The 14,036-nt window shown below is 37.5% G+C and overlaps 1 protein-coding gene across 3 annotated transcripts in view; it reads left to right on the top strand.

Annotated features, from left to right (window-relative positions):
* BRINP3 (bone morphogenetic protein/retinoic acid inducible neural-specific 3) overlaps positions 1-14,036 on the top strand; it is a 198,464-nt gene that overhangs the window by 102,359 nt on the left and 82,069 nt on the right. For all 3 annotated transcript variants that reach the window (XM_014948172.1, XM_014948186.1, XM_014948179.1), the window contains exon 3: positions 9,464-9,654. In XM_014948172.1, coding sequence (XP_014803658.1) covers positions 9,464-9,654 — 191 coding nt within the window. The remainder of the gene's footprint in view (positions 1-9,463; positions 9,655-14,036) is intronic.

Genomic DNA, 14,036 nt, shown 5'->3' with positions numbered 1-14,036 from the left:
GGGGGGGGGGGGACGGGGGACGGACGGACATGGGTTGCTGCAAGGAGAAATCAGAGAGGAAATGGAATCACCTGCAGTCCTAATTAGCATTTGAATAGTCTCCATTTGGGAGCGAATTGTGTGATCTTATTTATGTTAAAGATGTGAAGAAAGTGTTTGTTCCTACATGTGCAGCTGCTGCTGAGTCAAGTTTCTCCTGAAAGGATGCAGGAATTCATGAGTTTGTCAGAGTTGTAGGATACAAGAGCGTTTTCTAATTCTTCATGACGAGGGAATATTTTGGTCTGGTCCACATTCAGACCAGGACATCCATGCATTCTCCCTGTGCTTTAATTTTCTTGGAAAAAAAGACCCATGAGTGCAGGCTGGAATTCTCGGCAGATTTCTGTGTCAGCGTGTACTTCCCTGCAGCTCAGTTATAGCAAGAGAGATGACATCTCAGTGAGGAGCCTTCATGAAGACAAGATTATCTGCAAAGAGGCAGCAGTATATAGGCTCCAGGTAACACATCTTTTTTTAACTTCCAGGAGTATACTTGAGGAAATCGGTGCTCTTATGGAAGCTATGCATTTCTTTTTGAAACCTGCTTTTCTATTTTTTTTTTTTTTTACCTTGGTTTCAGTGTAGTAAAGCCAGTTTTGCTAGAGACCACCCCTGGATGTGGGTGTCTGTGACCCCTGCAGGAGAGAAACTTATTCACCACTCTTCAGGTGATCCTGTGATCAGGGGAATTAAATCTCAGCCACACAGAACTGTCAGCTTTAAGATGAGTGAAAAGAAGGATTAATCAAGGGGATAATTCTATTCTATCTGCCTGAACTTTTGTTTCAATCTCATGACACAGTGCATGAACTCATGCCAGAAAATCAGAAAAATATTTCTCTCTTTTCCTTCCTGCCTGGTAGAGAAATAACTGATGTGTACGGGAGATAGGGAGGTTGTGTTTTTGTAGCTTTGGTTGTGTGTGAACAACTTAGAAGAAAAATAAAGCGAGGAGTCTCATGGAAAGGAGGTTTGCTGTTTTGCTATTTACTCATTTTCTACTCCTAGCTTATTGTCATTTTGGGCATATTTTCAGCTGGTTCCATGCTCACAGGTGAAGGAAATTATTCCACATATATGGTTCAGTAACTCACTCCAACCTTGTCCAAGACACATCAGGAATCACTATTGCCTGCACCACAGTAGGTCTAGCTCAGAGAAGAAGAATGTGTCTATGGATGTTGACAACAGTGTTTCATGCTAATGCAGCAATAGCTGTTACAGAGCAGCCTTGTACCGAGCCAACTCAATTCACAAGCAGCATAAAGGTAGCCTTTAGCTTGGTGAGAGAAGATTTTTTTACCACCTTGTCTTTTTTTTTCCACTGCTTACGTTTTCCGAGACAGGAAGAGCAAGCTCTAGTATTATCCATTTGCTGCATTGTTTTCAGTGAGAATATATATGAATATGCTGACTAGCTTCCTCCATTTGTGAGATTTATGCATTTACCTGAGGAACTGGTGTTGGAGTTCTCTTCACATTGGCTACTAGACAACCATCATATGGCACAAATGCTTACTTTGCTGCCACATTGTACTGTACTCAAGCTGGCAATCCAGAGGGACAAGATTCTGTAACTCCTTACAGGCCCTTACTTGAACAGGTTTGTAGTAGCACACTGCCATTTTTCATAACTACCATATAGATTGCTTCATTTAGCCTAACACCTCTCTGATTTTATGTAACGTCTTCTTATTATATACAAAGTACTGGACTATATTTAACACTTCATCTTGATTTATGAGAAACAGCGCACGCTGTGGAGGTTCACTGGTGGTTTTTTATAGCAGCATTGCAAAGCTGGCATGTTCTACAATAGAATGGAAATCATTTTGGCCAAGACATTAATAGCTAGGGTTAAATTTACTGTGGCCAAAACAGAGTTCCCAGTAATTGCTCAGCATTGGTCCTTATATGAAGAAGCTGGACAAAAATGCCTGCTGGGCACATGGCTTGGAAAGACAGGTTATCTTGGCTCTATTTCTAGATCTGCACAACCATGTTGTATTCTGTTTCTTCCTAAGCAACATTTCTAGAAAAATACTGTAACTTTCCTATGGGCCCTCATTAGCTTTAACTTGGTGCACAACAGCAGCCAGAACAACGAGGTCCTAAGCACAATTGTTAGACTGTGCCTAATAATCTGAAATTACTAGCTAATCAACATCTAATTGATATATAGCTAGAAGATAAATAATCATCTTTTTGCTAATGTTAATTCAATAATTACATGTCTTCTTTATTGCAACTGGCCTGCATAGCTTACACTGCCTCCGAAATACATTATAACTCCTGTTTCAAGAATAAAATGGACGAGAAAGGAAGGTTTCTGACCCAGCAAGCCAACCAGACATGAGCCAGCAATATAGCTGCACTTTTATAGCACTTAACTCGGGCTACCAAGCCACCATTTCTTTCAATGCTTGCTCAAGCACATTGATGACACTATTAATACAGATACCAATCATACAGAACAGGCTTTTGCTCAGCCATAAAGGCAGAGTAACCCTAAACATACCTAAAATCTTGTGAGGATATGCCATGCGTCCCTTTTACTTGGTTGTTTGTAAAATATATCCCTCTTCTGCAGCTCTTGTTCCAGCCTCTGTTGGGTGCATGAAGTCCCACTCCTTCCCAAATGTGTCAGTATTCATGGTATTACAAATAAAAATAATTTACAATTAATAAATTGTAAATTTACAACAAAAACAACAAAAATAAATTACAAATATCTAATAATTATGGCATTATAAATAATATTTTATCTCCCACTGAAGTTCATATCCCATTTGAAATTTTCCACAAACACTTTTATTTTCCTTTCTCAGACCTATTCTACAAAAGTGCTGGAAGGATGGATGCAGTTGCACAGAAATTTTATAATAATACAAATTCAAAAATTCAAGTAAAATTCAAAACAAAAAAAAGCTCATTTTTGGACTCTGTAAAGGGATTAAGTATCTTATTTGGCTTTTTTTTTTAATGTAGTTTGAACTTCAGAATAGATCTAGCTGCCTACAAAGTCTCCAACATACATAAAAGGTGTATTATAAGCTGACCTACCCAGTTTTATACAAGTCCTGGAGTCCTGAAAGTTTTGCTTCCCAGTTTGTTTCCCCACCTTGCATAAGGTCTATGTCATTCAAGCAGGACTGAAAGCAAAATTAAATGAAACAACTATATAGGCTTTATTCTTTCAGAGAATACAATTAATGCTTAACTGTTTCTGTGGCAGAAATTAGGAACTCAATTCCCATTCAAGACTTTTATTTAGTGAAGAGCATTAGACAGCTCTGTGCTTGTAATCTGGAATTATGCTGACAAGTTTATTGGTCTGATTCTCTGTTCAGCTCACTGTTGTAATTCTTTAGAGATATTTCAGTTTACGCCACTGGAAAAAAGAATAACACCAGGTCCATTTTCTAATAAACCAAAGTTCCAAATTTATTTTGGAATTAATACAAATAGTTGTGTTAAAACAGAAGCATCCTCTGTTGTGGTAGAAAATAAAACTGAAGCATATTTATATGCTGAGTAAGAGTCTCTGGCTTTATTTTTTGTTTGCAAGTAGAGATGTGAACATTTCCTGCTACTAGTGAAAACAACATTTATATAGGCGGATAACATTTAGATGCAAAGGAGATCAGCAGCACGTTCCCCCAAGAGCTAACCAATAAAAAAACAAATAATGCACCAAAGTATTTTCAGAAAATATTTTGGTTTACATTCTACTGCTTTAACAATTTGAATTTCTACAAACAGCAATAACATAGTTGTTATATTTCACAATATCAAAACAGTGTTTAGGCCTATATCTGTGAGATTTACAGTCATGTAAAACCAGGCTCATCTCAGAGTGTTGGTAGAAACAACTGCCTACGTAAATTAAGTGCAGGTTAAGTAACTGTCATCTATCAGTGCTGTAAATAGTACTTCTGGCATGGATTCTGCAAGAGTGGCATAGAAGTAAAAGGGAGACAAAATGTCTCTTATTTGGAAGGATAAACTGTACAGCAAATGAGCCAAATAATCTACCCTATAGAAGATTATTTAAGTTTATACAACATTCTTACTGGAAAAGGAACAATTCTATGTAGACATTATGTATGGCTTGGTAGACAAGGTTTTGGATCAGTATTTGTTTAAGAATATATTTGAGAATATATTGAGAATATATACTTTGGTTGAAGCCAATAATTTAAAGTACCTTTTCCGCTTTGGGCAGTCAGAAGTAACATACACCTTTGGTTTGAATAGATGGGAATTTGGTGTCTCCGTGGTACCAAGGCTAAGCCATTATTAAGCATCAATAACATGTCAGAAGCAAGCAAACAAACAATTTTCAAAGGGTTTAAAAGCTCAAAGTTTTGACTAGCCAGGTCATAGAGCTTTCTGGTCTGCTCTAAGTAGGGGACAGAAGGACATCATGCCTGCTTACAGTAGGCATGATACAGTACCCTGTATCCTTAGGCTTACTATGCCTCAATTTTCCAAATGAGAAATAGGGTGAATAAGAAGCACTACCTTTACGTTTTAAATTGTTTATCACAGTTTGATTTTGTCTGTATGCCTCTCTAGATGCCCACTGCAACAGACCAGTTTTGTAGTTCTGCAACAGAAATTATAAAAATAGTAATGAAAGACATTTTGAATATGCAACTTTGCAACTACCAACTCAAGCACATAATGACGAAGAATATTAGCATTTTGTGTTTCCCCTGTGATTCATCTGGGAGTATCCACCAACACTGAATCAATGAGTCCTCCATTACATTTTATTTTCTCCAATACATCTTTATGCTGATTCAGTTTTCACAAACTGTATTTTCGTCTGTTGATTCGTGCACTGAAACACTTCCACAGATTCAACTTTCTTCCTTATCTCGACTAGAAGTATGGTTCCATTCTTTTAATTTTAGTCAGGACAAGAAAAGAAGAAGAATCTGATTTTCTTGTTGATTTTGAAACAGTAACGGTCAAATCCATAAAGCTACTCCTCAGTGAGAGCTCCAGAGACTTCTGAGTTTCATTTTCTTATAAAATTATGGAGTCATTAGGTTATATTCATGCACAAACAACTACAGGAACAGGGCCATGTTATCTATTAACTATTAATGTTAGACAAAAAGATTGCAAGTAAATCTTTCTGCTTCTCTTTCTCATAACTTTTTTCCTTATTGTATCAAAAACTTCTCCAAGACAGACTTCTCCATTTTAAGGAGTAACTACTGTTTTAGCTAGAGGTAACATACCTGCTTCTCCAAACATGTTCTGTGAAACAGAGTGAAGGTAACAAGTGCATTGTGGAAAACCCAGGAAACTTTTTTTTATACCACATTTACAAAATTGAAATCCATAATTTTTCATCACATGGAATTTTAGGCAAAATCAGCTTTCATAATGGTTAAAAATAAATTGAAAATAGTGGAAGAGTCAAGTGTCCTGGTTGTGGCAGGGATAGGGTTAATTTTCCCCAGCATCTGGCAGGGACACAGGTATTCCACCCCATGTGAGCTGTGCCCAGTCTGTAACTGGGAGCTGGCCTGGTGAGAGGGCAGCAAGTCACCACTTGGGAGCAGGCTGGGACAAATGCAACAAAAACACCGTCTGCATAATAAATGATTCCTATGGGAAGATGCAAACATGCAAAAAAAAGGATGTTTTGAATTTACCAAGACTGTAGGAGGTCTGGATGAGACTGAGTACTGCGGGTACGAAGTGTTAGATACTCTCTTGATACTTTCAAGGGGAGAATAAGCAGTCTTCTTATCCCTCTTGGACATGTGAAACCCCATGAAATCAGTACTTCTTGCAGGGAAGAATAAATGTATAAACCAGTGATAATGAATAGTGACCTGGACATTTTGTAATTAATTGGATGGACAGCTACTTGTACCTTCAAAAATGCCACCATCCTACCTAGCAGGCTGTAAATCCATATCATTATTGTCATTAACGCAGGAAAGAATACCTCCTGGCTAGAGCACATTAAATAATCAAACCTCTGAACTATAAAAAAGCTGCAAAATCTATGTTCTGCTTACTCAGACTGTAAGTAACATCTCAGAAGTATCCCAATCATTCTCTGTTTCAGATGTAGTAGAGGCAAGGTTAGGTTTTACTAGTAATTCTCCCTTTCCTCACTGCTCTCTGTGACTAATTATTCTCATATGTAGAACTAATGAATTATTTGCTTGGAATTTAATCCTTGTCTTTAAAGCCTCTGCAAACTGGCATAATTTTACAAGTTAATTCACCAGTTCCTCACTATTAGACAGACTGTTCATACAAACACGTCTCAGTTCAGAAGTGTTTGTATTCTGCCTGTTCTTGCTGTTTATCTTTTGTGTAATTTGCAACATATTCCTATTACTATATACCACTTGGGTGATTGAGCTTCTTCTGAGGCAGAAGGTAAATAAGATGAAGCCATAAAGAGCTATTAGTTTTGTTTTAATACCTTTGCATGAATATAGGTGCAGCTAAATATGTTTGCAAGTGTGTTTGGAAGTATAACACAAAGTATAAGGCACACACAAAACCACAAGACATGGTACAGAAATAATTTCCTCTCAGATTTCATTACAGAAGGAATTTTTAGTACATGTATTATAGAAGCTAAATGTCTATCAGACATGGACAAGCTTAGTCTGTGGCAGAGTTATAAAAGTGTCATCATTTTTAAAAAAATTCAGCTTCCATATTCTATTCCCTTATTTTCCTCAGCAGTGAATTTCAAAGGATGATTACTTGCTGCACTAAGAATTGTTTCCACTGATATACTCTGAATAAAAAAAAAGCCAAATTTTTACAAAAGCATTAGCTTACTTCCTCTCTCTGAAATAGCATAAGATAAAGCAAAAGAATCTTTCCATAGCAAAAACTGCAGTAGGAACTCAAGTTTGATCAATTCAGCCAAACAAATTTCTCACAGTGCTAGAATAACTCAGTCCTTGGATTCAGGAAATTCAGACTTGCAACGGACTCTTCTCAGTGGTGCCTGGTGACAGGACAAGGGGCAACGGACACAAGCTGGAACACAGGAAATTCCATCTCAATATCAGGAAAAACTTCTTTACTTTGAGGGTGGCAGAGCACTGGAACAGGCTGCCCAGAGAGGTGGTGGAGTCTCCTCCTCTGGAGATATTCAAAACCCCCCTGGATGTGTTCCTGTCCAGGCTGCTCTGGGTGGACCTGCTTTGGAAACTCTGAGAAATCTTCAGCATCAGCTTTTCAGTCAAGATGGGATGCTTTTCTGGGAGACAATTTCTTTTTCAGTCATGAACTTGCTGACATAGGCAGCAAGAGGAATCTGGTGATATTCCTTTGACTGAATTAAAACAGGGAGCAGATGAAGGGTTTATAGTGGTTTTCTCTGTCCTTAAAATCTCCGACAATGAAAATTGAACTAGCTTTTATAAGAATTGCAACTTTTCTGTTATTCTTGTGTTTGAACCTCAGCTTTGATATGGACAATTAGTCAGACTGAAAATTTAAAAGAAAATATTTCATCAAGGTATAAATTTAGTATTTTACATTATAAAGCTTGTATTTTTTCTTGCTGTCAAAGCAATTCTGTCTTGATAGTACAATTGGCCTATATTTTCTGATGCATTCAAATGAAAAATGCACTCAAATATGCCCAGAAAGCACAGAATTTACATAAAACCCAGTTTTTCTTACTTATTTTTTCTTTCACTTGAAAAGTACATTTACAAGCACTTCTTTTAGTGCCTGCATTAATATGGACAATATGCTCAATGAGTATTCTTTCATTTTAGACACATAAAATACTTGTGTGTATTTTTTCTCATCTCTTTCTATAGATATGCAGTAGTTCCATGAAGGCTGAAAAAAGAGGTTATTCGTTTTATAGATTCTTAAAAGGAAAGTAAATTTGTGAGAGAAAACTTTAAAAACTTAGTTGAAAAAACCCATACCTATCAAACAATGATTTCCAGTACTAACCTAGGCACACTGTTGATGTGCAGTCTTTAAGAAACTGTGGGAATTTCTATAGTCTTGGGCTCTTGACTGGTAAATTTGGTTAAGTTTCAAGTATGTTACATAAAGCTATTGCTATTATAATTCTTCCATTGTGTTTTAAATAAAAAATGGCATCTGCAAAAATGTGCCTGAGAGGAAAGGCAGTTCATAGGAGCTACATCTAACTGTCAGCTATCATGTGTGTAAATCTAAGCTATACCGAGGATAAGACAATATTGATCTTCAAGAGGAACAGGAGGATGCTGGAAAGTAGAAGGGTTGTACATGAATGTGGTTATCTGGATTTGACTAATAGCTGTGGTCTTAAAAGTACTGAAAAATATTAGCGCTGATTATGTATGATACAGCTATCCTAGCCACGTTATTTGCTCGCTGTGTCCTTGATTTTTGCCTTCTATGTTAATTTTGTAAATGAATGTTGTACTATATTTAGCTGGGACCTTCAGTAGGATCTTTCAAGTTCTCTAATCTATTTACTTTCCTACAATCTTATCTAAGGGAAATCTTAACTGACAAATCTGTATGAGTGACTTGACAGTGGTAGCTAAACCACAGTCCACAGGTTGCCTTGGACTTAATTCTCACAGTACTCTACTCTGTAACCAAACAGCTATTGATGTGCCCTGCAAAAGCAAAGTTACTGCAAATACTCTGCCTCTTGGCTAGATTTTTAGGATAATGATTCCTTCCACTAATAACTGTATGTGGTATCTTAATTGGGAATAAAAGATGTGCCTATTTGCTGTGTAATTGACTTGCTTGTTTTCCCTGCTGTCATGAATTTGTTTTGGAGAGGGGAAAGCGACAAGTCTTTGAATTAATTCGTGTCTCCCCTACAACTGAAAAGTCATGGGCTTAGAAATTACACCCACTGTCTGCATATTTCCTCAAAATAGAGACCAAAACTAGATATAACTGGAAATACCATAGTAAGGTCAAATATGGTGTGAAAGTGTTTCTCTAAATGGTTCCAATTAGGCAGCTATGTACTTAAGTGACATCATCAAAAAAGCAAAGAACATGGCCTGTTTCTTGAAATGTTTTTAAAATCTGCCTTGTGCGAATGAAAACACTTATTGCATTTGGTCCAAATTTTGGGAGATTATTAATTTCTAGCAGATCTGGTTTTTCTGGGGCTGTATTCACATCAGGGGTTAAAGATAATAGGAACAACAGCATTGTAAAGTGGCTTATTTTTTAGTTACTGTTTATGAACAATGTTTTTATAATGGAGTACTGTGTCTACTTCTAATAAATAACACTCGTTTCCCGTCCTGTGCCTGTAACACATGACAGAGCATCACTGTCAAGGGCTGCTGCAGTACCCAGCTAGTCAACAGAGCAGAGCAGTTTGCGAATGAAGAGCATTTGTCTGAATGACATATTTCTGACTGGGAATTGCTTTGCTTTGCAGAGAGTTTGGCCGCTGGAAAGTGAACAATCTTGCCGTCGAAAGAAGAAATTTCCTTGGCTCCCCGCTGCCGCTTGCCCCTGAATTCTTCCGTAACATAAGGCTGCTCGGACGCCGCCCAACCCTTCAACAGATCACAGAAAACCTTATCAAGAAATATGGGACACATTTCCTACTATCAGCTACCTTGGGAGGTAGGGTTAATGCTTGACAATATTGTGCATGAGTTTGGCACGACTGAAATAAAGGTATTGCTCACAACTGATTTCTCTGTAAAACTGTGGTGGTGCCTTCAAAGAGCAGCTGGGCTGAGCAACTCTCCCTGGGCTGGGCTTGAAAGCATGGGAGCAGGTTTTGTTTACAAGCATCATGGCTCTTTCTTCTACTGATGTTAAGCTTTGCTTTACTAATTCCATGCAAACAATTTAGTGAGAAAAAGATAAGAAACCCTGTTGCTAAGAACGAGGTATTTTTCCTGAGTTCCTGAAGTGTGCGCTCCTGGTCTTTTGGAGACGTTTCTCTGCACTAAGAGGTCATTAAGGAGAGTGACATTTTTTTCTGTAGGAGGCCCTTATAACAATTTACATGATAACAGATTACACAAGTATCTGAGCCCATTACAGTACTGCAGAGATGAAGCAAGAAAACTAGTAACAATTCTTTCAAAAAAAATCTTTTCAGCTAGGAGACTTTTAAACTACTTTGACTGCTGGGAAGCCCCTATATTGTCACACTACCCTTTTAAGCACTAGTCTCCAGTTAACCAGAGGGATTAAAAGTTTCAAAATGAGATGATAAGTCTTTGCTGTGTAATTCTTATTAACTTAATGGAATCTGCATCTCTAAATCCCTGCAGAATAATTTGGAAAAGGTATCCTGATGTATAATTGGGATCCAGTCACCAAACAGATTGAAGAAATCTAGTGAAGAGACCTAATGTTCAAGAGAGAGCTTAAATTGTTCCGAATGAAAGATAATTAGTGACTGCAATTACCCATCTAGGCATTGCAAAGTGAACTGACATTTTAGAAATGCAGTTTTATCCCTTGGTGGGTAATTATATTAAAGATAATTCTGGTGATTGAGTATCCTTCCAACAGGACAGTCTTGTCAAAATCCTTTATTCACCTGAGGAATGGTTCTCCTTAATACATTTCATAACGGAATTCTAACCATATATTACAGAAATGACAGCCTTCCTATTCTCTTCTGGCTGATATCTGAGATCTATAACAAGTGAAATGGCTCACTGTAGCTCCATTTTGGAAAAGACCATTCTAGAAACAAGCTGAATTTCTGTTTTACTGTAGTTGTTTAAAATCATAAAGAACTAATTCCTATCATTATTTTGGGAACTAGTGCTTCCCCAGCAAATCCATCACCATTAGAATTTTAAGAATAAATTACATATGTTGACCAGCAATTTAGAATAAAATTCCAGAATTTCTTTTGATTACTTAGTATATTTTTTCCATACAAAAAAATATACCATTTATGAATCACCATATGTTTTCTTGTGTACACATCTGAACAGTAAACTTCGCTGCAGAAGAGAAGGAATATGTTTCTTAAATTATAAAGCATAATAATAAAAGATTTGGCTGCAGCATATATCCTGGTTATTCAGTTATAGAAGTTATATTTTAGGATTATTAGCTCTTCGCTAATTATCAACTATAACTTTCAGTGCTGACAGCACATTCAATTTCAAGTTGAAATTGGACTTAACAACTTGGGGAAAGCAAGCATAGCTCTCTTTAAAAGTACAAAGCACCTGTATCACACTGATCACAAAAGAGCTACAGACTTGACACCTTCTAGGAAGTATGGACATACCTAAAAACTAAAACTTAAGGGTAGTTCTTTTGAAGGCATTTGAAAACTGTAGCTTAAACATTCAATATTCTCCACAAAGCTTCAGGATTTCCTGCAAGGAAACTGGGGCAGGGTGCCCTTTTCTCATCCCTCTTCAGACCATCTCAGAAAGGCCCTATAATGAAGTAACTGCCACATACTTACAAAAATTTTCCACTCATAGAGAGTGTTGACTTCTGGTCTCTGCCAATGCTTAATGAAGTCAAAGAGAGCTTTGGTATTAACTTTGATGGGTTTTGATTTAGGTCCCTGGCCTCAATTTTTAGACATGATTTCAGGCACACCTGCTGCCTTCCTTTATCATCGTGTGGGTGCTAAGTGCTCTGAAAAATTAGTTCAATTAAAATAATTACAGGGAATTAGTAATTTCTAAGAATGCTTTCATGAGGTAGCTAATAATCCTATACTTCCCTGTATGCGTTAGTTTTCATTTTTGGGCTAGATTGAATGGGGATTCCCAGAGATGCTTGTCCACAATTTATTAACATGTGATTAGATTTTATTCTTTCACTAATGTACTCGTACCTTCCCTTTAATTACAAATCGTTTTATTCTGAAAGCTTTGTCACATATGTAGCTCCCTAAAAGCAGAAGACCAAACTGAGTGTGCTTTTATTTAATGTGTGAGTGTACTTTTACACAGTTATTTGTATTAATGGACATAAAGGAAAGCTTGGCAAACAAGTGATCCTGTGGTAAGATTTGTGTGCCTTTGTAATCATTTGGCTTTCATTAATATCCCTTTTTGACCATAAAGGGAACCCTTGTACATGGTTGTTTTTAGTACGTTCCCAAGTCTTTACTCACAAACACATAAATACACTCCTCAAGGGCATTTTGAGATGACAATTTAGGGAAGTTCTATTTTTCTTGCTGCCACAAGATAATGTGGAAAATGACATTTCTCACTGCTTCTATTTCTTGTGGAAGTTTTACCTTCTTGTGACATAAGCCAAATGCCTGTACTGGCAATGGTAGGACTGTATGTATGTAAATCCAGTGTTGCAGAGCAAACACTGGATTGAGCAGTGGGTTCACAGGTGAGTTTATATTCGGGTGCACAGGAGTAACTTCTGCTTCTGCATTGACTGTCTGCAGTGTCAAATCTGCAGGGAAAGGAGATCTGTGGCTGCTCATTTTTTTAAAATCCTGTGCACAAACAGGGATGTTGTGCTGGGATGGGCTGTCACTAGGAAGTGACACACATACCCTGTTTGAGTTGGTGAAATTGCACATTTACGCAGCCCAGCCAACACTGACTGGAACAGCTTTAGGGGAAGGACAAGAAAGGGCTCACAGGAGGGAACTCCAACCTTACAGATGAGAGAAGACTCTACTGGACAAGTCCCTGAGTATCACAATTAATTAGAGTTGCTTTGAGAAGGGGATTGGACTGGATGACTGCCAGAAGTCCCTTCCAGTCTAATTTACTTTCTGACTCCATGAAATGTATTTCTAAATTCTCTATCAGCTTTCAACTAGCAATTCCAAAAAGTAGATTCTCCTTTGAATGGGAGACAATATACAGTATTACCTTTTCTCCTTTTGTTCTGCATTTATACTTTTTCTCTTTTGCTTGCATACAGCATGATGCAATGAGGGTCCAGCTTGTTGAATATACAAGAGCATTACGTGCTGTACACGTTAATGGTTTACAAAAATAGTGTGCAGTAGTGAGCTTGAGAACTGGAAGTTATTGTGAAGCGTAGGGCACTACTATGGAATAAGTGTAGCAGGATGGAAATATCAGTGGGTCCCACTTCAAAAGGCATTCATTTTAATGCTGTTCCTACACTTAGATGTAAAGGCTGCTCAGCAAACCCATAGATCTGGTGATCAGATTACTAACATAGTGCAATGAAAAGATAGACCCTTGTTCTAGGCATTTGGGTGATGTGAGTCTGACTTAGGTGCTTTGCAAGATGAAGGTAGTGGACTTTGCAAATGAGTCCTCCTTGCATCTGGAAACATCGTAGCTGTTTTGAATAAACACATTTTCAGGAGCTTGCCAAGGCTTCTTATGAAACTCAAACGTTTCCAGGCTAGATGGTAATATCAAATGTTTGATTTATTTTTGCGGTTATTGTCTGTCATAATTGCTCATAATTACCAGACCATTAATACATTCACCTCTCTGCATCAGAAAATCTCCCTTAGTAATGTTGAAGGCTTTGGGAACCAGGTTGGACTGGCTTCTGAGCAACCTGATCTAGTTGAAGAAGTCCCTAGCCATTGCAGGGGGGGGTTGGACTAGATGACCTTTAAACATCCCTTCCAACCCAAACTACTCTATGATTCTCTGATTCTATGATTTACACTAACTGCTGATATGACTTCTGTTGTGTATAACACTTCTTTCAAGGTAAGATACAAACTATTGGCAAATAAAGGAGGGAAAGTGCAGTCCTAAATGACTGATGTGCGAAAGAAACTTGAAAATTCAGTATCAGATTTCCAAATGCCCTGCTATGTATGCAAATTTTCCAGCATCTTGTAATTTTTTTAATATTATGAATGCTAAGGGAAAGGAAAAAAAAAGCAAAAATACATTCTTGCTTTTCTCTGTCTGTCAACTCAATGACGACAAATTTCAAATCCTAAACCAGATGTTATGTGTGGAATTAAAATGAGCTGTTATTCACTCAAACCACAGAAATGGTACCACATCTGGCCTATCATTAATTTATATACTATTTGAACC

Source organism: Calidris pugnax, unplaced genomic scaffold (assembly GCF_001431845.1).
Source record: "Calidris pugnax isolate Ruff unplaced genomic scaffold, ASM143184v1 scaffold30, whole genome shotgun sequence".
Classification (NCBI taxonomy): Eukaryota; Metazoa; Chordata; class Aves; order Charadriiformes; family Scolopacidae; genus Calidris; species Calidris pugnax.
The sequence above is the reverse complement of the archived record's forward strand: the minus strand, read 5'-3'. Positions and strand labels throughout refer to the sequence as shown.